We start from the raw sequence: 22,957 nt of genomic DNA on the forward strand, positions 1-22,957 counted from the left end.
AAGAGATATTTGAAGTCATAATTAGTAAAGCTCTCTAAAGATTAGGATTTTTCTCTTAAGCGTTAGCGTTGATATGATATGGTTGCGTTGTAATTAACTGTTATATAAAGACATTAATCCCCACCAATAAAATAACTTGATACAGATTTAAAAAAAAAAAATAAAGAAAATACATTGTATAACCACCAACCCCACGTTCGGAATGTGAGATAATTTGATACAACTATCCAATCTTTATACCATTACAAAGATGTGTGAGAGATCCAACGATGAAGCACATTATTAAATTACTATGAGTAGTATTGAGTGGGTCATGTAATGATGCGAACACGTACTATTTTTTTTTTTTTTTTTTTTTTTTTTTTTTTTTTGTCGACGCGAACACGTACTACTTACCTCTGAAAAGTCCACAAAAAAAAGTTTCACATGATTTGCCCAAAAAAAAAAAAAAAAGTTTAACATGATTGACGGTGAGGATTCAACCTATGAAACGACGTCGTAAGCGTATGGGATGCAGAACGTTGGGCGCACGATTTGGATATATGTCTGTCCCAATTCTCAAGTCAGTGATTTTTTTGTATTATTACAAACTTTTGAATATTTCTTTATTTTCTTTCTCAAACTTTATCAAGATTTTCAATTAATCCCTTTTCTAAATTTCTGACCCTTATTAATTGACATATCATCCTCAACTAGTTAATATGGGATGTTGAAATCAAATATCATCATATCTTTTAATACGCGGTTTATCTTAACCATAAGTCTATAAACTGAAAGAAATCTCTTGATAGTAAATAACTAATTTAGGACCTAATTGTGAAATTAAGAAAGTTTTAAGGCTGAAACTAAGAAAAAAGTACAAAGGGTGAGGCCCCACGCGCTCCAATCGATTGTGAACAGCTCCACAAACAAAGTAGTAGTACTAGGCTCTCTCTTTAAAGAGCTCTCTTCTTCCCCTTACGGATCAGATCCCGAATTCTTCTCCTTCCTCTGACCACCGACGACCGATCAGATCGCAGTTTCTGCGGGAAAAAAGAAAAAATCGAAGTAAGTCATATATATCTCTGAATCCGTTTACTTTATCTCTCATCCATTTTTATACTAGTCTTCTTCTTATGTTTCTCGTACTTGTTTTGCCGCTTTTGCGTATGAGGAATCGTTTGGATTTAGTGGCTTTTTTAAGAGATGAGTAGAGAGAACTCGCTGACTTAATTATCATGTTTTGGATTAAAAAGCGATCGGGTTCATTTGTTGATGGTTCTGTAGTGTTGTTTGCTCTGATCCGATCTTTGTTTTTGAGTTAGTTCAGTTACTGTAATTTTAGTACTGTTCGTTTTGTTTTTGGACAATTCTGCGAAAATTTTGGCTACGTTGAATTTTTATGTCTTTTTCAGACCAGATCTTAGATGTTCGGTGATGATGATTCCTGGATCTCGCTTTTTTATTCTTTTTGTCGGAATAAAAATTAAGAAGAAGAACTGATACTAATATGTGTTCTTAAAAAAAAAAATCTAATTGTTTTATAGGGGTGATACAATGGCGCAGCATCTGTTGCACGGGACTTTACATGCTACCATCTTTGAAATTGATGCTCTCCATGGCGGTGGAGTCAGGCAAGGCTTCCTTGGCAAGGTATATATTATTAGCTTTTGTTTTTTTTTCCCTTTTCATTTTAATTCTCTTTCTTTTTTTTTAAAAAAAATCAGTGATTCCGTAGTTGCTAAGTTTCTGGAGGTCATGTTATAGGCATGTGTTCTTTTAGGTTTCGTCGTTGGATTCATTTATAATGTTTGTGGTTCAAATTAGGTGATGTACCAATATGTTATGAAATGTTGCTGCATATAATTTTCTTGATGTTTTTCTTTTCTGTTGAAACTTTCAGATTCTGGCAAATGTAGAGGAGACGATTGGTGTTGGCAAAGGTGAAACACAGTTGTATGCCACAATTGATCTGCAGAAAGCTAGAGTTGGGAGAACCAGGAAGATCAAAAACGAACCTAAGAACCCAAAGTGGTATGAATCGTTTCATATCTACTGTGCCCATTTGGCTTCTGATATCATCTTCACTGTCAAAGATGATAACCCTATTGGTGCCACCCTTATCGGAAGAGCTTACATTCCTGTTGACGAAGTCATTAACGGTGAGGAAGTTGATCGGTGGGTTGAGATCTTGGATAATGACAAAAACCCCATTCAGGGAGGATCAAAGATTCATGTGAAGCTTCAATATTTCCATGTTGAGGAGGATCGTAACTGGAACAAGGGTATCAAAAGTGCTAAATTCCCTGGAGTACCGTACACGTTCTTCTCTCAGAGGCAAGGCTGCAAAGTTTCTCTGTACCAAGATGCTCATATTCCAGACAACTTTGTTCCTAAGATTCCTCTCGCTGGAGGGAAGAACTATGAGCCTCAGAGATGCTGGGAGGATATTTTCGATGCCATTAGCAACGCAAAGCACTTGATCTACATTACTGGTTGGTCTGTTTACGCTGAGATCTCCTTAGTGAGGGACTCGAGGAGGCCGAAGCCAGGAGGAGATATGTCCATTGGTGAGCTGCTCAAGAAGAAGGCTAGTGAAGGTGTCAGGGTTCTTTTGCTTGTTTGGGATGACAGAACCTCTGTTGATGTGCTGAAAAAAGATGGGCTCATGGCTACTCATGATGAAGAAACTGAGAATTTTTTCAGGGGAAGTGAGGTTCATTGTGTCTTGTGCCCTCGTAACCCCGATGATGGAGGTAGCATAGTCCAAAGTTTGCAGGTCTCTACTATGTTCACGCATCATCAAAAAATTGTTGTTGTGGACACCGAGATGCCAAGCAGTGTAGGATCAGAAATGAGGAGAATTATGAGTTTTGTTGGTGGGATCGATCTCTGTGATGGAAGATACGACACTCCGTTCCACTCATTGTTCAGGACATTGGACACAGTCCACCATGATGACTTCCATCAACCTAACTTCACCGGTGCTGCTATCACCAAAGGTGGTCCAAGGGAGCCTTGGCATGACATCCACTCTCGTCTTGAAGGTCCCATTGCTTGGGATGTCTTGTATAACTTCGAGCAGAGATGGAGCAAGCAAGGTGGGAAAGACATTCTTGTTAAGTTGAGGGATCTTGGTGATATTATTATCACCCCTTCTCCTGTTATGTTTCAAGAGGACCATGACGTGTGGAACGTCCAACTGTTTAGATCCATTGATGGAGGAGCTGCTGCTGGGTTTCCAGAGTCACCTGAAGCTGCTGCTGAAGCCGGGCTTGTAAGTGGAAAAGATAATATCATTGATAGGAGTATCCAAGATTCTTACATTCACGCTATCAGACGTGCCAAAGACTTCATCTACATTGAAAACCAGTACTTCCTTGGGAGTTCTTTTGCTTGGGCTGCTGATGGTATTACTCCTGAGGACATCAATGCCCTGCACTTAATCCCAAAAGAGTTATCTCTTAAGATCGTTAGCAAGATCGAGAAGGGAGAGAAGTTTAGGGTCTATGTTGTGGTTCCAATGTGGCCAGAAGGTCTACCAGAGAGTGGATCAGTGCAAGCTATATTAGATTGGCAGAGGAGGACCATGGAGATGATGTACAAGGATGTGATTCAGGCCCTCAGAGCTCAGGGACTTGAGGAAGATCCAAGAAACTATCTGACATTCTTCTGTCTCGGAAACCGTGAGGTCAAGAAAGAAGGAGAGTATGAGCCTGCAGAGAGACCAGACCCCGACTCAAGTTACATGAGGGCGCAAGAAGCACGTCGTTTCATGATTTACGTCCACACCAAAATGATGATTGGTAAGTTTTTACATTTCGATTAAAAAACGATTTGAGAAGTTTACATAAATGTTATGTGCGTGACTAACTTGATGACTCCTTTTGCAGTTGACGATGAATATGTTATCGTCGGGTCTGCTAACATCAACCAGAGGTCGATGGATGGAGCAAGGGACTCAGAGATAGCAATGGGAGGTTACCAACCACATCACTTGTCCCATAGACAACCAGCTCGTGGCCAGGTCCATGGGTTCCGTATGTCACTCTGGTACGAACACCTAGGAATGCTAGATGAAACCTTCCTGGATCCCTCAAGCTTGGAATGTATTGAGAAAGTTAACCGCATCGCTGATAAGTATTGGGACTTTTACTCAAGTGAGTCACTCGAACATGACCTTCCCGGTCACTTGCTCCGCTACCCGATTGGTGTATCCGGCGAAGGCGACGTCACTGAGCTTCCTGGATTTGAATTCTTCCCCGACACAAAGGCTCGTATTCTCGGCACCAAATCAGACTACCTTCCTCCGATCCTCACAACCTAATCTCACTTGGTATGTCTAGTAATGATCTCTCTCTCTCTCTGCTTTGCTGCTGCAAGTAGCTTTGAATAAACAAAGTGTCTGTGTTTAGCGTTAATAAGTTAATGGTTGGTGTGATGATGCACTTTTTTTACCCCTTTGGTTTTATATTCGTACAATGACGTGGTGAGAGTGTAGATTTGTTGTTATGTACTGTTGAACTTATGAATCTTATCTGATCCTTTTCTTTTTATCGGTTATCCCTACCAGTGATAGTGTGTTTAACATCAAACTTTTTGAGGTAGTTTGCTATTTTATGCATACAAGGTCATCACTAGTGTGTAGTGAAGAGTCCAGACCACACACTATCAGACCATCGGGCATTTATGAGTTTTCTTTTCAAGTCTTCTTGCTTTAGAATTTAGCACATTGTTGGTCACCTTGAAATTTTCTTAAAATTTAAAACAAACTTTGGCAAACTTGTACATTCTTCTGCTTTTCTATTGATTATTTAAACTTCATAAGAGCAGAACAATGTTAGGAGGTCCCAAAGCTTAAGAACACAAAAACACTTTTTTCTAAAGGCAAATTTCTATTTGTGGTTTGGTTCCATGAAAACTTGTCGCTTAATTAGAAAATAGAAAACTTAAACAAGGGAAACAATCTCATGTCTCCTCTCCATCTTAGAACTAGTCCTTGCCGGTTTGTTCCCGTTAACTGATTGTCAACTACACAAGACTATCTTGGTTGAGTCGTTTTGACTTGGTCTATTTCCTTTTATTTCAATTTTTGCAAATAAAATAATTAAACGCACTCCCACTTCCTAGTTTGAAGGATACTAGTTCACGTTTGTTTTTGCACATTGTTATTTGTTTCCCAAGTTCGTAGAATTAGTACCATCTCATCTCATCTCATCTATTTGAAGACATGAAAAACCAAAAAAAAAAACAAAGGTAGCTCTTTTAAACAAATTATGTTCTTGTTGTTATTGGGACCTAACAAAAAATCTCAAAAATTGAATTGTAATTAGTAAATTACATCCGAATACCAAAAAGGAAAACAAGCATGGATTATTTGTAAACAAAAAGCAAGAAATAGATGACAAACAAAAATAGCAACGAACAAGGTTAAAGCATACATTCTTGAACATTCATACACATAGAAAATTGAAAGGAAAAACATGAATTAAACTAAACTGATAGGTCATATCGAACCTAATAGGTAAATACAAACAACCTACAAAAATGAAACATGATAAACGAAACTAATTAACACGAAAGGCTGATCAGAGAGAGAGAGGCTTTAATTAGGGTTTAGCCGTTTATGAAGGAAACACGGCACGACACACCGGACAAATCCCACTAACCCTAAGCCACTCCTCTCCACACGCGCGATGAAAAACGTGCGAACACGGCATTCGACCCGCTTCCTCATCCGACCCAACCCGGATCTTATCCATGCATATCACACAATAACCTCTGTCGTTCTCATCAACAACCACCGTATCCAAGTGTATCTCCACCGCCTCATCGCTCGCTGGAGCCACCGCAAAATTCACAACCACGACATCATCCTCCTCTTCACCAGGAAACGTCGGCACGAAAACAGACATCGATACTTGTAGCCTCTCCACGTGAGGTAACTCAGAGATCTCCTCACGCGTCTTCAACTCCAAAATATTCTCAGTCAGCGTGGTAACGATCTCGCGATCACAAGGGACTTGGAGCAAATCGAGAATGTGATAGACGAAGGCTAGGATCCGATTACGATCTCCGCCGAACAACCATTCACGATCAAACTCGAGAGTTTCAACAACGGTTCTAGTTTCGAGATTGTTGAGATCTTCTTCGTCATCTCCGTCTTCTTCTCCACGAGTGTAGTCCACTTGGAAATCGAAGAAGAGCTTTTCGTTTTTGCGGAGATCTCCGTCGTCGTTGTAGATCCGGTTGACATTGATCAAGTTGTCTACGATATCGTGGGAATAGAAATCCATGATTTGTTTTTTGAGAAGAAAAAAAGATGTTTTTCGATATTTGTTGTGTTTAGGGTTTCGATTAATCTGGTGAGGTTTGAGAGAGAGAGAGAGAGAGAGAGAGAGAGAGAGCTGCTATATAAAGTAGTCAATTGAGTTAACGGAAAAGAGATATTGAAAAAGGAAAAGTTCCTTTTAACTCAAGAAAATTACCGAATCTTATAAAATAAATGTAAAATCAAAAGTATTAAAAAAATTGATATTCATTAATAACTAAATTCCTTATTTCCCTACTTTCCTTTTAATAAGGTCCCAATAATTTAGCCGATTTGTTTAAAAGCAAAATTAAGGAAAAATTATATGAATTGACGGAATTTTGTTTTTTATGAAAAATATATATAGAGACTAATTAACCAGGTAACCCATATCAACTTTGATTAAAGTTTAAAAACAATTCCACATATTTCGTATGATGATTTTAGTTTATTTTTTATTGTTGAAAAAAAATATAGATTATTATTGACTAACAAGTAACAAGTATACGACCCTTTATAGAAGGATGACTGAATAATGTGTTCGTAGAACAATGTTTGAGATGATAGTATTGTAGACAAATCGTTGCGGACATGATTCAAAATAAAGATGTAGAATAATACAAATTAAAGAACCGTGCCAGTAGCAAGCAGTTTCGTAGCAAGTACATGGAAAGACTTCCCCTCGCTTAGTTCTTTCTTCTTAATTACGGAAATTTTGTAATTGTTAAACATGTTCCGATCTTATTGGTTTTAAAATGTTAGAGACTTAAGAAGAGATTGAATAGGCATGGATGGAATCTTCAGGAATTTGATTGAATAAATATTTGATATTTCCATTCTTAAGTTAAGAATATGAAATGTTAGAGACTTTTGGCAAAGTCTTGTGTTCTCGAATCTGGAGGACACGTGTACAGGTCAGACAGGACACGTGTATAGGGTCAACGCAGGTCAGTGGTTGACAATTTGACATTGATCCAAGTTAAAAGTCTTTTAATTAATTTATTTTTGTTAATAATTTTCGAAAATTCCGTCGACATGATTCATCATCCATAAATCATTTTACACCTTTATACTAGTTTCCAATATTTCTCGTTACTACGTGCCGTTTTTCTCTGTAATATCCATTCAACTGATAATTTATAAGTTCATAGACAGACAACGCATAAAATAAAAATACAGATAAGATAGTGAGTTGGGTTTTACATTATACATGCGACAATGTTCATGTCTATGTTTTTTATCCAACCCATTTTTTTGTATACAAAGTTTGAGATTTACAAAAAGAAAAAAAAAAGTTTTTAAATTTTTGGGTTTAGATAGGCCACATGCCCACATAAAAATAGAAACACATAAAATTTGATTGAGGTAGTTATATACTCCTTCCGTTTATTTTTATTTGTCCTTCTGGACTTAATTTTTTGTTTTATATATTTGTTGTTTTGTATTTACGATGTAACTTTATGAATAAAATTTTCAATTTTACCCCTAACTTTCAACTTATTAATTACTTATATCAAATGAAATAGTGTATTAACGAGGGATAAAACAGATAATTTAATTGTTTTCTTATGTGTGAAATTGTCTAAAAGGACAAGTAATATAAAATGGAAGGAGTATATTTTAACGGTCGTAGAAAAAATGATTAAGAGAAAAACACAAATAATAATAACTATAATTAGTAATAATCAATGATAATTTAACACACAAAAGTTAAAATATGCAAATTAACTTTACCACAATAACTTTTATTTTGTTAATAATAACTAGAATTGCGAAAAGATTATGTCAAAATACATGTTTACTTATGAATTAATCAGTTAAAAGATCATTAAGAAACGATGAAATTAATTATTGGTAGAATTCTACGAACAATTATTGTCAAAAACTCGAACTTAGTCAATTGAGTGGACGAAAGCAATAAAGTTATCACTTATCAGTATTAATTTTTTTTTAAAGAATCATCGAATTGACGAAGACGAATATAATTATAGTAAATTCCCATTTAGCTTAAAACACAAAAATTAGTAAGAGTGGTCTACAAAATCCAAACAACATATTGACCAAAAAAAGTCTTATTCTAATTAAACTTGGTCTACATATTATTATTTTTCTTTCTCCCACTAGATCATGTGAGTAAACGAAGCACCAAAAATCTAACTCGCACTCCAATCTTTTCCAACTTTTATATATTTCGATTTAATAAAAAATAAAAAAAAATCTCTCGAATTATATTTGTATAAATAAAGGAGAGAGTCAAGAAAAGAGTTCCAACCATAAATAATTCAACAGTTGTTAAGTTACAAGTCTCTCCAAAACAAACACATTCACACACACGTCTCTCCTCACAGCCAATCATCGATCATAGCTCGATTTTGTTCATTGTTCCGTTGGTTTTTTCTTGAAATTTTTCATTCTTGGTATCATCAAAACTCGCCGGTACTAAAGAAACTTCACGCACATATATATCTTCAATGTTGAGCTGTTCTAATGGCACCATCGTGATCGCAACCGCCATGGTTTGCTCAAGCACCGCTCTTTTTCTCGCCATGTCTCGTCAATTCCATGGACATAATCAAACCTCTAAGGTTCTTGATCAGTCTCCAAGACCCATTCTCCGTTCTTGTCTATCTTCAGGTACGATCTTTTTTTGCTCTATGGCTCCAACGAATGTTTTTGATAGCTTTCCCCGGGAAAATAAGTTTTTATTTTCTTGGGATGCAGAGGAAACGAAGAAACAGAGGAAGAAGATAAAGAAAGTGCGGTTTGCAGATAATGTGAAAGACACGAAAGGGAACGGGAAAGAGTACCGCAGGAGGGAATTGAACCGGAGAAACGTACCGGAGCCAGCGACTAAACCGGGAAAGAACGGTTCAATGTGTAGAATCTCCACCACAATGCCAGCGAACCGGATGGCTCTGTACAGTGGGATTCTCAGAGACCGAGATCACAGAACTCAATGTTCTTATTGACCTTTTCTTCTTGACCTATCAGGTCAATATATTTAGGTTTGTAAATCTTTGCTTTCTTTTTTTCTTGGCAATTTCAGAAATTGTAGTTGGTGGTTTCATAGTTTGTAAAAACTAAGTGACGATGTAAAGAATTGACCTGTAAATAGTGATTAGCAAAATGAAAAGGTAAATAATATGTGCAAATTGAAAAAATATAAAACCTTTTTTTTTCCTTTGGTTAACTATATAGTTTATATTGATTGGGTTAGAATCAACAATCATGTTCAGCAGGGAGTATAAAACAGTTTTCAAGCCTTGCAAAAAAAAAATCAAGAAACATAATGGACCATATGGCCTAGAGTTATCTTCTAGGATAGAAATAGCCAACACAAATTGCACATGTCACGGTTCGAGATTACGAGTTTGATACGCCAGTTAAAGATTTCGTTTTCGATTGAACCAAGCTTGAAGAAGTAGACGAGCCTCTCTCTTTTTTTTTTTTTGAAGATATATGTATTGACCAGAAAATGATGAGGATATGAATCTTTTGTTTTTTACTAAAGCTAGAATTTACTTTTAACTTACACAGTTTTGATTATATTAAATGTAGTGCCAGAGGTCAATCTCTTTATTAAAGATGTATTTGATGTGTTACAAGATTTTTTGAAAGTTATAGACTCCCTCTCCTACTTATAACATACATAAAAATTTCAAAGAAGAACAATCGAGATTTGTTCATATTAACGGTTCTCATCATAATTTAGACAATTTGGATGTGGCAAGAGATCAAATCTTTCAAGCCAAACTTTTTTAAGATCCAATTCTAATCACAAATCATTACCCAAAAAAGTGCTGCTTGGTGGGTGGGAGAAAACCAAAACTTTAGGCCAATGTGAACAGAATAAACCAACGGTCCAAATTTCACGTAGTTATTACTTATTTTGATATTCGGATATTGTATGAATAAGTGATTTTTTTTTTTCTAACATTTCTTCTAATAGAGCTTATATCGTTTGCTCACGGCTTACGTCTCATAAGATCTCTGAAATTTAACAACCACCAAACAGACCACTACCTAACTTTATCACCAAAATTATATAAACGAATGTTAGTGGATATGTATGCTTCTAGGCCATTGATATAAGATTCTTGATTATATAAAACACACTATTACTAATTTACATGTAACCTAATCTATACAACATCATCATACACATAACTGTCAACCGTCAGCTTTTAGGATTTTTAACATCCGAGAGTTATTCCTTTATCTTTCTTAAAAAAAAACTAACCTAACCGATTTCATGTAAAGAACAAAACATACAAATGAAAACATTTTGTTTTCTAATTCATATCAAAATCAGTAAAATTTTAAGTAGGGTGGTTAATCACAACCACAACACAGAGTGTACTTTGTCTTGGACTTCAATTATGGGAAAGCAACCAAAGCGGTCAAGAGATGGATATTGGATAAGATAAATGGTGGGCTCCAAAGCCTCTTTATACAAAAGACCCACTAGGAATGTCTCTCTCTCGCTACACATGGCTCGTCGTCGTTTCAGCTACGCGTGGGGGCCTTCTCTCTAACACTTTCAAGTTTCTTCGAAATCAAGTATCCGAAACTTAATGTCTCTCTCTCGCTACACATGGCTCGTCGTCGTTTCAGCTACGCGTGGGGGCCTTCTCTCTAACACTTTCAAGTTTCTTCGAAATCAAGTATCCGAAACTTCCAGATACACGCTAACTATCCCAGAAAAGAGAACAAAGAAATCTCCTTTTTCCCTTTTTTTGTTAATTCTCTTCTTCCGATTTGGTCTTCACTTTTATACCCAAATCAAATCGATTGATTTCATTTGAAGATTAGTAAAGTTCACTGGGTTCTTTGTTTGATGTTCTAAGAAGGGCTCTGTTGTTTCCAAGATGGGGTAAGTCAAATTAACTCGTTTTAAGGATTAGTTTCTATAGGATTTTTAGATTTTGTGGCCATTCGAATTCGAAAGTTTCTAGCTTTGGGTATTTTATAAAGATTTGAGCTTTTGAGTTAACTCTGTTACAAAGGAATTAGCTTTTGGAATTTTAGGATGATGTTTTGTTTAGATGATGATTTTGGTGGGGGGGTTGATTTGCAAATCAGTGATATGTTTATTATGATGTTGTAACACAGCAGTAGTTGTTTGGCTTGTTTTGATAAGTCAAAAGCAACAACAACTGTAGATGTGCCTTTGAATGGCTCGAAAGATGTGTTAGTAGAAGAAGATTGGAGTGAACTGAGGAACCCTAGTGTAGCTTCTGAAGATTTCTGGACAAACACCACTTTAGATATGGAAAGCAATGCTTTGGGAAGTGTTTCTTCGATTAGTACAACGAATCTGACTGTTGATTCTCAAGGATGTGGTTCTAGCTCTAATGAACCTGCTGAGTTTGTTAACCATGGTGAGTCACTGACTGTGAGAGAGTATATGCTTTGGTGATTTGGTGATTGAGTATTTGAGAATGAATCGGAGAATTTTGGGTTTGTTACAGGTCTTGTTCAATGGAATCAAACTCGGCAGCAATGGTTGGGGGATAAAAGATCCAAGAACCGCAAAAGAGTTGTTCAAGAACCGATACTGAAGTGAGGATTGTGATTGGTTACAAGATTCACTCTGTTGTGTGGAAGGAATTTAAACAAGTTGATTGTTTTTTGCAGTGAGAATGTGACTTATGAGAGTCTACTTGGGAGCAACAAGCGGTTTCCTCGGCCTATACCTCTCGATGTAAGTTCAAACTCCATGGACTGGAGGAAGTAACACTACCATCCATTCTAATTCCAAATTTGAGTAACCAGATTCGTTTTGTTATTGAAATGTAATCATTGCAGGAAATGGTACAGTTTCTGGTTGAAGTTTGGGAAGAAGAGGGTCTATACGGCTGAAAGATACATGTTCACATTCATGTTGGACAAAACCTCTCTTTTGTACTTGTTACTTATAACACAAATTCAGATTCTTTGTCTATAAAACTGAAGAATTTGTAAAGAAAGCTGATGGAGACATTATATAACCAAAACAGAGTTTGGTTACACTAGTATCATTTGTCAATCGATCGATTTTATTAAATTGATTTTTTTTTTGTTTTCTTTTTCACAAATTATCTTAAAATGATTTATAAACGCTGTACACGTATGTATGGTCTGAAACTCTGAATCCAAAACCCCTGAATAAAAAAAATGAGTAAATGAGTTCTTTAGTTTTATCGTCCGAGGGACAAAAATGGCGAGGGCTTTGTCCAACACGACCACAAACTCTAACCTCTACCACCACTCAGTTCTTACACCGCCGTATCGGCTTCACCGTCGAAGCATCGTCCTATTCTCGTCTCCTCGCCGTTTACGTTGCCTTGCCGTTGCTGGGGGTCCTCCTTCTCCTCCAGGCCCTGATCCGCCTCCGCCTGAGGACACTAGTCAACTTGAAGGTTTGTTTCTTCTTGCCCAGATAATTTTGGATTCATCTTTGTTTGGCTGGTCTTTGATGTACCTGCTGTGTTTTGGGTCGAAAGTTTCGATTTTTATCCGATAGTGTGATATAACTAAAGAACCTTTAGAGGTTGGTACTTGGTATTGTTGGCTCGTGCTGAGATTGTTATTGTATCATGAGAAGGATGATGATTTTATCCAATTAATTGTGTCCACTGAACTAAAGATCAGTGGGTTTAGTTCAGTGTTTAGTTGTGACCACTGAACTAATTGTGTCCTGTGACATGTTGTGGGTTTAGTTCAGTGTTTGAATCTCCTCCTTGTGAGCCAAAAAGGGCATCCATTTCTAGTGGAGATTTTGTACTTTTTCTCTTAGATGTGAAATTGTGCAGTTGTTGCAATTAGTCCAATATGTTATGTTGAATATAGCTTTGGTGATGGATTCATTTAGAACATAATAGAATAGGCTGGAAATAGAAGAAAAAAAACACTGCACTTTATATACTTAAGTGAAATGAACACTCTGGTTCGTTTTGTATCTCTTTGGATAGGTCTTGTGGGATCAGTGACAAGGATACAAGACCGAGTAAAGATCTTCCTGGCAGTGTTTTTCTGGATGTCTCTCTTCTTCTGGGTTACAGTAACAGATGGGAGGGGTAAAGGGAAAGGCAAGAAAGGTTCTTCTCGTTTCAAATAAGTTTCCAAAATATGAAGAGGCTTCTTTGGTGATCTCATCTACTATCCTCCAATATATATATGTCCAGAGTCAGAGAGAGATCAAATACCTGTAGAAAAATTCACCAAGTAAGCATCTTTCTTGTATATTTATTACTCAGATGATAATAGAATACAATAATACATCACAAGATCGTCTTGCCTTGATAGTTAGTTTAGTTATCATTCCTGATACTGAGATTGTACCTTCAGTCACCTTCTCATCATCTTGCTTCAAAGTCTATTTCCTCTGCTTAAAACGGTGTCGTTTGATCAATACGAGTAGATCATGAAATGGGCCATCAATGGGCCTTAAAAACCTAAAAGAGTATCCGGACTCCAAAGCAATATTACATTACAGTTTATTTTTTCCATGAAAATAGGAGAAAAAGTCGTTTATAACTATTTGGCACGTGCATTACATGAGCACCAAGTAAGTCAAAAAATCTAGTAACATTAAATGCGAAGATCCATACGAGTGAGGCGACGACGTCTCGTCTCCTCCTCTATCAAACACCTTTTAAGGCTTTTATCATAAGCTTTTAAACGTGTCGTTACCATAGGGATGATGGAGCGCATTATTACAAGTTTTAGATTCAGACACGTGGTTAGAGTTCATTGGCTTGTTTAGTTAATCTGTGTGTACTTGTTGTTTACACAACCAAGTCTTAAACCAAAAGAAAGACCAGCAGAGCCAACTAACCCAAAGGAAAACAAAATCCCTTCTCTTCTCCGTCGTGGTGCTGAGTGGTGACTCTCTGACTCTCTTTTTTTCTTTCCCCATAACCAAGTCCTTAGGTTGTCTGTTGGTTAATTTGAGAAGAGTATCTTGTAAAATTGTTAAATTTTTGGGGTTTTTCTCTTGACATTTTTGTGTGATCCTTTTTTTCTTTTTCTAATCTGTTTTCAGGGTTTGCAAAAGGAAGGGAGAGAGATGGCTGGTGAAGAGGAAGTTGTATCTGTTGAGCTACCTGCACCTTCTTCTTGGAAGAAATTGGTTTGTTTTCCTTTGTTCCCCTCTCTGATAATTTTGGTTAAAATCAAAGAAGAAGAAAAACCCTAGATTTTTATGTTTATGTGAAGTGCTGCAATTACCAAAATCTTTGTCTTTCTAAGTCTTTAAAGACCCTGAATATGGTAGCTTCTGGTGGATGATTGTTAGAATAGGTTAAAATACTTGATGTTGATTAGGTGATTCAATGGCTTATGCCTCATTTGATCTACTTCTTTGTTCTTGAATTTCTTGATTCGTATGGTTATGGATGCCACTTGTAGCCTTTTTTGAAGCAACATTAGGGTCTTTCTTTAGAGTATTATCTTTAACCTCAAATATCAATTTCTTAGAGATTTTACATATAAGTCAACGTGACTTGTTTTTTTTTTTTTTGCAGTTTTATCCCAACAAAGCGGGGACAGTGAAGAAGACGGAGATTGTGTTTGTTGCTCCAACGGGTGAGGAGATCAGTAACAGAAAGCAGCTGGAGCAGTATCTCAAATCTCACCCTGGAAACCCTGCGATCACAGACTTTGATTGGACGACTAGTGGGACACCTAGGAGATCTGCAAGAATCAGTGAGAAGACTAAGGCAACGCCTTCACCAGATAAAGAGCCACCAAAGAAGCGAGGTAGAACCAAATCTTCAGGGTCAAAGAAAGATACAGAAGCTGACAAATCAGAGGAAGGAGGAGAGGAAAAATCTCATGTGCAAGAAGATACTGAAGTGAATCCTTCAGAGGGTAACGTTGAGAATAAGAATGTAACTGTTAAGAATGGCTCTGGTGAAACAGAGAAATTGAATGAAGCAAAAGACGACATGGTTGTTGAGGAAACTCCAAATGCAGCTCCAGTTCAAGAAGCAGGTGAGTCAACGAAGGAGAAAGCACTGGATATAGTTGATGAAAGTGGTAAGGAAAGAGTGGAGTCTCAGACTGACAAAGTTGAAGAGACTGGCGTAACCGAAAAGAACTCAATTGAAACAGAGAATAACACCTTTGAAGCTAGTATTGGTGAAGAGAAGAAGGAAACTGCAGGAGAAGGAGCACCTGATTCTGAAGCCAAGACCATAAACCATGAGGGAAATGGGCTGACAACAGAAGTTGAGGGAAAAGAGATAACGACAGAAGCAGAAGCTAAAGCTAATGAATAGCCCTGCACTGCTCTGCTTCTGGTAACTCATGAACTGTAAGTCAGTTGTTTCTATGAATCTATTTGAAAGTATTTTGATTTTTTTGTTAATTAATCAGAGCATTATCCCGGTGAAAGATGTTGTTAAGCTGAGATATGTATTAATGAGATGATTGCAGTAATATGTGCAAGTGATGCTAGGCTAAAAGATTATGTAGAGAAGGATATTATTTGCCCTTCTGTAAAACAGAACCATTGCAACCAGTATGACTATGTGTTGGTGTTTATCTTACTTCTGGAATCTTTAGTTTTCTTTTACATTTTTTTCATGGATAACCAAGTTATAAAACAACACAGATTAAAGATCAGTAGATATAGATTAAACATTTATTGGTCCAATCATCATATTAGAAAAAGTGGAAGAAAGCAGAAGAAGATTTAAGAAGAAAAAGGTAAAAGTTTTGCTTTGAGGGTAAAGTAAGAATCTTATGCAAACAAAGACTTACAATGTTAGTTTTCTTATTTCCTTGATTCAGTTTCAGAAGAATCTTTTGATTTTTGCCTTGATCCCTTCCTTTTGCATGGTCCCGGAGACAAGGGTTTAGAATCTTCCTATTAAGGAACAACTTCATAGTATAAACACTTCGTGTTCCTATTTTAGGACCCAAAAAAACTAAAATAAACCCTCCTCTGTTTTCAAAACCATCATTAGAGACAGCATCTCATATGGATTATAGTGTTTCTCTTCGACGAAAGTCTCGTACTTCACATATGGGTTTCTCTGCTTTCCTCCTCTCGTTTCTCTTCGTCTTCTCAATCCTCTCTTCGCAACCGGCCGTCGCATTCATAGGAACGTACGGTATAAACTACGGTCGTATAGCGGACAATCTTCCGCCTCCTGACGCGGTAGCAACTCTCCTTAAATCAGCAAAGATCAGAAACATCCGTATCTATGATGCTGACCACTCCGTCCTCACGGCCTTCCGTGGGACTGGGATTGAAATCATCGTTGGCTTAGGCAACGAGTTTCTCAAGGACATAAGCGTTGGTGAAGACCGTGCCATGAACTGGCTTAAGGAAAACGTCGAGCCTTTTATAAGAGGTGGTACTAAAATTAGCGGTATCGCGGTTGGGAACGAGATTTTAGGTGGCACCGATATCGGACTTTGGGAAGCTCTCTTACCTGCTGCCAAAAATGTTTACTCCGCTCTTCGCCGTCTTGGTCTTCACAATGTCGTTGAGGTACGTTGCTTGTACTAACCAAAACATGTCGTTAACTCCGCTCTTTGCTTATTACGTAAATAATATTATTAACTATTTTGCCTAACAATTTGAATATTTATTTGTAGGTGTCGAGTCCACATTCGGAGGCAGTGTTTGCGAACTCGTATCCACCGTCGTCGTGCACGTTCAGGGACGACGTGGCGCCGTTTATGAAGCCGTTGTTAGCGTTTTTTTGGCAAATTCAATCGCCTTTTTACATTAACGCTTACCCTTTTCTTGCTTATAAATCTGACCCGATCACAATTGAACTCAATTACGCCATTTTCGAGAAAAACAAAGGCATCTTGGACCCCAAAACCAAGCTTCATTACGATAACATGTTCGATGCCATGGTCGATGCTTCTTATGCTGCTCTCGAAAAAGCTGGTTACACAAAAGTCCCGGTACGTGGTTCTTCTTATTACTATAAACAGCTGCAAACTAAAGTTTTGTCAATAACATGCATAATATGAGTTTGAAACTTAGTAGTTTAATTTGACTTATATTTATTTGCATTGTTTTTTCTGTTAGTAACATGCACTAATTAATTAAGCTACATGTCTTCTCGTATATGAAAGATATAATATAAGATTAGAGTCCATATATTAACCTGATTTAAATCATTTAATTGTACGTAGGTGATTGTTTCGGAGACGGGATGGGCATCAAAAGGCGATGCTGACGAACCCGGAGCGTCATTGAAGAACGCCAGAACTTATAACCGGAATCTCAGGAAAAAGCTTCAAAAGAGGAAAGGAACGCCGTATAGACCAGACATGATGGTGAGAGCTTACGTGTTTGCTCTCTTCAATGAGAACTCGAAACCAGGCCCCACTTCCGAGAGAAACTTTGGTCTTTTTAAACCCGACGGTACTATTGCCTACGACATTGGCTTCACCGGACTCAAGTCCTCCTCTTCTACAACACGGTGTCATGTATGGTCGTCTCTTGTTTCGGCTTCTCTAGTAATGTTTCTTCTTCTTTTTCTTCATTGTTAGTTACGCCCTTGTGAGTTTGTGAGATTTGTGATTTTCTAATTGATCCTTTGGTGTATATAGATTATCAAGTTAACCCTGTAATTCTTGATTTGCTTATGATTAGTCACTTTTAACTTTAAGTGTTGTTGATATAAGAACTTCTTACTTTGTGTAATGTGCTTATTGTACGATATTGCTAGTAATTTGAAATGTTGGATATTTCTACATTCTTCTCTATATAGAAACAGTTAAAAACAGTTAAAGAAAAAGTTATATGTCTGTGTAGTTTTTGGTTGGGACTCAATCACAACTTAATTAGATGAAAAGATGTTGTGAAAACTACAGAAAACTTTCACAACTACTTTTTATCATACACTAAATTTTGATGTTGTGTTTTTATTTGTTCGACCTTTAAAAACATATTATATATTTGTTTCGTTCATGGTGTATTTGGTATACGTGAAGGGTTACGTATCCTACTATATTAATTGAGAAGTACAAATATGAAACTAACCTTAAAATGTGTAAAAAATTACATTCAATTACCACTAGACTAAATTAATTAAGCTTAATTAACTAATTTAAATAAATATAATTGAATAATACTCACATATCAAATATTAAAAAATCTAAAAAAAATATTTTCTCTCTCTAATAAATTATGGACGAAACTACTAATTATTTTCTTAAAAAATATATAAACCAATCAGAATTTTAAAAACTAAGATTTTATATCCAAGTATACAATACAATTATTTTTAATAACTAAATTCGAAAATTTTGTTAAGATTTCAAATTATGATTCTCCTATATCTTTATTTTATTTTATTTACAAATTGTTTAGAACTTTCATATAATACTTATAATTAATAAAATGCATATTTTTCTGCTCGTGATTTGAATTTTTTAAAACGAAGATATATTACTCAATGTATGAAAATATGTGTTTTAATTTCCACATTGGCGGGTTGGTAAAACTAAATTTATATAGATGATAAATTAATAATTTTTATTTACTCACAATTATTATATTAAAATTACTATTTTATATTTCACAAAATATGATGCAAATACAACAAATAAACAATATAAAACTGTAATAATACGTCAAAAATAAAATACTATAATATTCTAAAATAATTAGTATTCAAATAGACTAATAGATTTACATAACAATTAAAAATAAATATTATCTCAAACAAAATATTTTTTTTTTTAAAAAAACAATAATTTTATTATTCTATTATAAAAAAATTTTAAAATGTTGACCCGTGCTTTAAGCACGGGATATATCCTAGTTATTAATAAAGATACATTAGATAAGTCGTGTATTTACGACAGCATGAAAATTTTGATTACGCTAACGAATCAAATTCAAATCTGTAGAGTGCAGCAAGTAGTCAAGATATACTATTTTCTCTCTTAGATTCGGATATAATAATTCTGTTAAAATTTATTCGACCGCCTTCTAATATTTATTTTATGTATTATTATTCCTACGCACTCTCTAATCTTTGTCAACTACCACCTCAAATATATTTATATATCTAAATCTCTACTTGGGCATTGAACATGTGTACAATACACGTTACATCTCTCGTATATATTAAAAAACATTAGTACATCGATAGAGATATATTGCAATTTGCAACTAACACCATAATTCAAATCTACATTTAGCTAATCAAATATATTAGCCGTTCACAACACATTTAATCTGGTCAATGGATAGATAGATTTGGATCTTTGTATGTATACAAGATTCCAAAATAAGCTAAAATGCTTTTGTAACATGAAACATATAATCAACAAATTTCCCGAGACAGAGACTATATATATAATATGTAACGTAGCATTAGCAACTTTAATGATTTAACACAGAATTGATACAAACAGATCTCCATAATCATACACGGTCCAAATCCGAAGAGTTGAAAAACTAAAGATTAGATTCGATATGATAACGTGAAGACCGGTTGAGAGAGAGGGTGAAAGAGACATACACTAATCCTCAACAAATGGGTGTACCTGTTCATCACCAATCTCAACAGGATCATCACCGTTGATCTGGTCAAGCACGACGACCAAACCCATAGCGAAAGCGCCATCGAAACCAGGTTTGATCTCTAGAGTGAACACATCTCTACCAAGCATCACGTTCGTTGACGCGTCTACTTTACGTTTGATCTCAGCCACAGTACGTTTCTCCGTGTCGTATATGAGGCAGCTTCGTTGCGAGAAGTCACCGTCGATAATGTACTCTTCTCCCGTTCCGTCAAAAACATCTATTTCCATCGTACACCGTCCGATTATAGACGATCTACGCACGCTGAAGATCGGTTTCTGACCATCCGATCTCTCTCCGAGGAAACCTTCCCATCTCTGGTGCAGAGTTGGTCTCTGTTCATCAATAACAAAACCAACGAGTTGACTCCGTTTAATATTGGAACTAATGCGTTTTAAAGAATACAAAACTAATTAAGTCTAGCAACTGAGTTGATGACTTACTCGAACTAAGCTTTAAAAAAGAAAAGAAAAAATTCAGCTCATAACAATTTCTTCAGATCTCGTTTCTAACAACAACATCCACCAAATTCTTACCAAGTTATCCAATCTTTATCAAATACAAAAAAAAAAAAAAGTTCTAAGGCTGTCAAGAATTCAAGATTCTTGAATTATTTATGGATGCCCATCAATGACATATTTATTTTTAAAACACCAAACCCATCTAATCAAGAAAGCATCAAAACTTTATTTCTAATCACCAAGCTGACTCTTACTTGTCCCCAACTCAATTATAAGAAACAAGAACAAAAAAGAAAAGATTAAATAAAGTTTACCTTTCGTTTAACGGTGAGGAGACACTTTCCGGTAGCATCCATGAGGACAATCTCATCGTTATCTCTAGTGTCGGGTCCGTAAGAATCAACCCTGAAGATAATATCACCGTGGCAGTCATAGGCGGCGAAACCATCGCCGGTGTAGAAGAGAGAGGTCTTGCAGACGGTGAGTGGTTTGTCTTCTTCGTAGAGATAAGCTTTGTCCACCACAATTCTACCTCCCATCTTTTTCCCTTCTTTTGGATTGGTCTCTTCAACTAATTCCATGCTTTTTAAATTTTCTTTTTTCTTTTTCTTTGTTGTGTGTGTTGTGCTGTGTGTGTGTGGATGGAAGAAGTTAGATTTTGTGGTTTGGTTAACAAGTGATTTTTATGTGTGTGTGATATGGACACTCTTCTCTTCCATACCTTGCCTCTCTATTTATATATGGTTGTGGTTGCTATTATCTATACATACACACGCGTGACGCGTATGTAATGAATTAATATACCTTTTTATTAGTCTCCTTTCTTATAAAAGTCATAGTATATATTATTGTAATTGCCTATTGGCTAAAAAATAGAAAAGTCACATGCATATATAATTTAATAACATAGCGATGACTTGTAAATGTTAGTTTAAATCTCTGTTTTATTAGACTTTATTCTAAAACCATTTGTAAGATCTGTTTACACGCCGGTTTTATATCCAAGTTGCAAAAAAAAAATGGAAATATCTATGAAGGATCATTAGAAGTTTTTATATTGGTATTTTAACATTTTTTTTAATGTATTTTTGTGTCGACAAATGGTTTATTTTTCTCCACACGGCCAGTTTCTATTTATCCTAACTTTGTAAAATATGTTTTAACTACTACTAATCTTACGTACATGTAGTAAGATTTCATGTTATATTATAAAAGTATGAAAAAGGGAAAATTGGAAACTGATGGTGTGGCTGAGGATATTTGTGAATTAAAATATATATCACATCGTAAGATCTATTTGTACGTCGAGTTTTATTAAAGTAAGAAAAAAGTGAATCATCATACATCAACAATGTCCCAAATCTTTAGCCTCCTCCACCGGTAGACAACAAACACGTCTAATTGGGTGAAGATTAGACAGACACGTCCAATTAGGTGAAAACCAAACAAAATCACCACATTTACATTTACATTTACACCACGTGGTAATTAAATATGTATGGCTATGTAAAAACTTACAAATTCTTTGGAAGAACTACAATTCAGATTTTTCCTATAATCCTCTAAACGTCTATGTAATTCTACAGAACAAACGATAATATTATGGTTGTAAACATAGTTAAAACTCATATGTATATATATTATAGACAACAATCAACGAAATACGATAAGCTTAACTACACTGAAAACATGGCTCAATCAACCGGGACCGACTCACAAACTTGAGAAGCTTCATGATCGACACACAGAGAATATTCCACGTGGGAGTTGAGATAAATTAAAGAGAGTTTTTATTTCGTCTCAAAACTATCAGTCGATCGGTCACCATGCATGAGTTGGATATCCTACCTTTACTCGAGAAATTGTTTTTCTTATTTAAGATACAAAATTATGATATTGGTTCATATATATGTTAGATACTCTAAACAAAATTTTACTTTCGTGCAAGGATCATAAAATTGTAACACATGAATTACGGTCAAGTACTATAGACAAATACACTACAAATACAATAAAATAAACATACGCTTTGGATTATAGTAACACTTCAAATACAAAAATAAACAAATCGTGTTAACAAGAAACTCGAATCCAAAAAATCAGAAATCAAAACCGTGATCGATTGAACAATGTCAATAATATTCCAAAAGGAAGAAATTAATTTTGTTTGTTTCATTCATATTTCTTGGTATGTATCGATCAGTTTGTTTCTTCCTGTTTTTGTTTTCTTATACACCAATGCTTCTGATGCTTTAGAGCACGAGATAGTTTTTTTTTTTTACTCAACCAACATATGAGAACGTCTTCCAATATTAGTTACAGTAACAATTTACTAGTTTAGCATCCCTTTTAAATATAAATAATTTTATCACGATTTATGAAATATGTAAGTATGCAGGTACTTATTAAAATGTATAATTGAATGTTTATTGTTAGTAAATATCATACGAATAACAATGATCTAATTTCAGTCTCATGTGTTTTTTTTCTTCTAAATCATACTATTGGCTAAAATAACTAATATACAACATGTAACCAATAAACCAACTGTCATTTATGTTTTTTCAATGATATTGGAGATTTAGGTAGTTAAGACTTTAAGAGTAATCCAACAGCCAATAGACAATAGTTATATCAAAAAGTGTGAAAGAAGATATTTGC

The 22,957-nt window shown here is 35.6% G+C and overlaps 8 protein-coding genes across 13 annotated transcripts; 6 read left to right on the forward strand and 2 right to left on the reverse strand.

The window, feature by feature from the left end:
* Nucleotides 1-340: 340 nt before the first annotated feature.
* On the forward strand, nucleotides 341-4,535 carry LOC104745890 (phospholipase D alpha 1). The gene is made up of 4 exons (XM_010467261.2): nucleotides 341-1,047; nucleotides 1,527-1,632; nucleotides 1,883-3,785; nucleotides 3,873-4,535. Exons 2-4 carry the CDS (start codon nucleotides 1,537-1,539, stop codon nucleotides 4,304-4,306), a joined length of 2,433 nt encoding a protein of 810 aa, XP_010465563.1. The 5' UTR covers nucleotides 341-1,047; nucleotides 1,527-1,536; the 3' UTR covers nucleotides 4,307-4,535.
* Nucleotides 4,536-4,562: 27 nt separating this feature from the next.
* On the reverse strand, nucleotides 4,563-6,430 carry LOC104745889 (uncharacterized). Its single transcript, XM_010467260.2, has one exon. The coding sequence runs from the start codon at nucleotides 6,273-6,275 to the stop codon at nucleotides 5,604-5,606; it is 672 nt and encodes a 223-aa protein (XP_010465562.1). The 5' UTR covers nucleotides 6,276-6,430; the 3' UTR covers nucleotides 4,563-5,603.
* Nucleotides 6,431-8,492: 2,062 nt separating this feature from the next.
* LOC104745891 (uncharacterized) lies at nucleotides 8,493-9,457 on the forward strand. The gene is made up of 2 exons (XM_010467262.2): nucleotides 8,493-8,923; nucleotides 9,011-9,457. Exons 1-2 carry the CDS (start codon nucleotides 8,761-8,763, stop codon nucleotides 9,256-9,258), a joined length of 411 nt encoding a protein of 136 aa, XP_010465564.1. The 5' UTR covers nucleotides 8,493-8,760; the 3' UTR covers nucleotides 9,259-9,457.
* A 1,284-nt stretch (nucleotides 9,458-10,741) lies between these two features.
* On the forward strand, nucleotides 10,742-12,335 carry LOC104745892 (uncharacterized). Of its 4 annotated transcripts, none has more exons than XM_010467265.3 (5): nucleotides 10,742-11,162; nucleotides 11,405-11,670; nucleotides 11,761-11,851; nucleotides 11,927-11,993; nucleotides 12,098-12,335. In XM_010467265.3, the coding sequence occupies exons 1-5, from the start codon at nucleotides 11,158-11,160 to the stop codon at nucleotides 12,149-12,151; spliced, it is 483 nt and encodes a 160-aa protein (XP_010465567.1). In that variant the 5' UTR covers nucleotides 10,742-11,157; the 3' UTR covers nucleotides 12,152-12,335. The 4 variants fall into 4 exon arrangements, with proteins under 4 accessions (XP_010465567.1, XP_087345156.1, XP_010465565.1 ...); XM_087489030.1 differs by having other exon boundaries at nucleotides 10,773-11,162; nucleotides 11,430-11,670; XM_010467263.3 differs by having other exon boundaries at nucleotides 10,775-11,162; nucleotides 11,402-11,670.
* LOC104745894 (uncharacterized) lies at nucleotides 12,262-13,495 on the forward strand. Its single transcript, XM_010467269.3, has 2 exons — nucleotides 12,262-12,690; nucleotides 13,243-13,495. The coding sequence occupies exons 1-2, from the start codon at nucleotides 12,489-12,491 to the stop codon at nucleotides 13,386-13,388; spliced, it is 348 nt and encodes a 115-aa protein (XP_010465571.1). The 5' UTR covers nucleotides 12,262-12,488; the 3' UTR covers nucleotides 13,389-13,495.
* Nucleotides 13,358-15,822, forward strand: LOC104745893 (methyl-CpG-binding domain-containing protein 11). Of its 3 annotated transcripts, none has more exons than XM_087489029.1 (3): nucleotides 13,358-13,495; nucleotides 14,316-14,402; nucleotides 14,797-15,822. In XM_087489029.1, exons 1-3 carry the CDS (start codon nucleotides 13,448-13,450, stop codon nucleotides 15,550-15,552), a joined length of 891 nt encoding a protein of 296 aa, XP_087345155.1. In that variant the 5' UTR covers nucleotides 13,358-13,447; the 3' UTR covers nucleotides 15,553-15,822. The 3 variants fall into 3 exon arrangements, with proteins under 3 accessions (XP_087345155.1, XP_010465569.1, XP_010465570.1); XM_010467267.3 differs by lacking the exon at nucleotides 13,358-13,495 and adding an exon at nucleotides 13,834-14,155; XM_010467268.3 differs by lacking the exon at nucleotides 13,358-13,495 and adding an exon at nucleotides 14,023-14,203.
* A 176-nt stretch (nucleotides 15,823-15,998) lies between these two features.
* Nucleotides 15,999-18,005, forward strand: LOC104745895 (glucan endo-1,3-beta-glucosidase 14-like). The gene is made up of 3 exons (XM_010467270.3): nucleotides 15,999-16,772; nucleotides 16,880-17,197; nucleotides 17,432-18,005. Exons 1-3 carry the CDS (start codon nucleotides 16,257-16,259, stop codon nucleotides 17,789-17,791), a joined length of 1,194 nt encoding a protein of 397 aa, XP_010465572.1. The 5' UTR covers nucleotides 15,999-16,256; the 3' UTR covers nucleotides 17,792-18,005.
* Nucleotides 18,006-19,572: 1,567 nt separating this feature from the next.
* LOC104745896 (protein LURP-one-related 12) lies at nucleotides 19,573-21,205 on the reverse strand. The gene is made up of 2 exons (XM_010467271.2): nucleotides 20,611-21,205; nucleotides 19,573-20,170 (listed from the first exon to the last, which is right to left on the reverse strand). The coding sequence occupies exons 1-2, from the start codon at nucleotides 20,875-20,877 to the stop codon at nucleotides 19,775-19,777; spliced, it is 663 nt and encodes a 220-aa protein (XP_010465573.1). The 5' UTR covers nucleotides 20,878-21,205; the 3' UTR covers nucleotides 19,573-19,774.
* Between the last annotated feature and the right edge of the window lie 1,752 nt (nucleotides 21,206-22,957).

The sequence above is a fragment of the Camelina sativa genome, chromosome 15 (genome assembly GCF_030686135.1).
Source record: "Camelina sativa cultivar CO46 ecotype springtype chromosome 15, ASM3068613v1".
Classification (NCBI taxonomy): domain Eukaryota; kingdom Viridiplantae; phylum Streptophyta; class Magnoliopsida; order Brassicales; family Brassicaceae; genus Camelina; species Camelina sativa.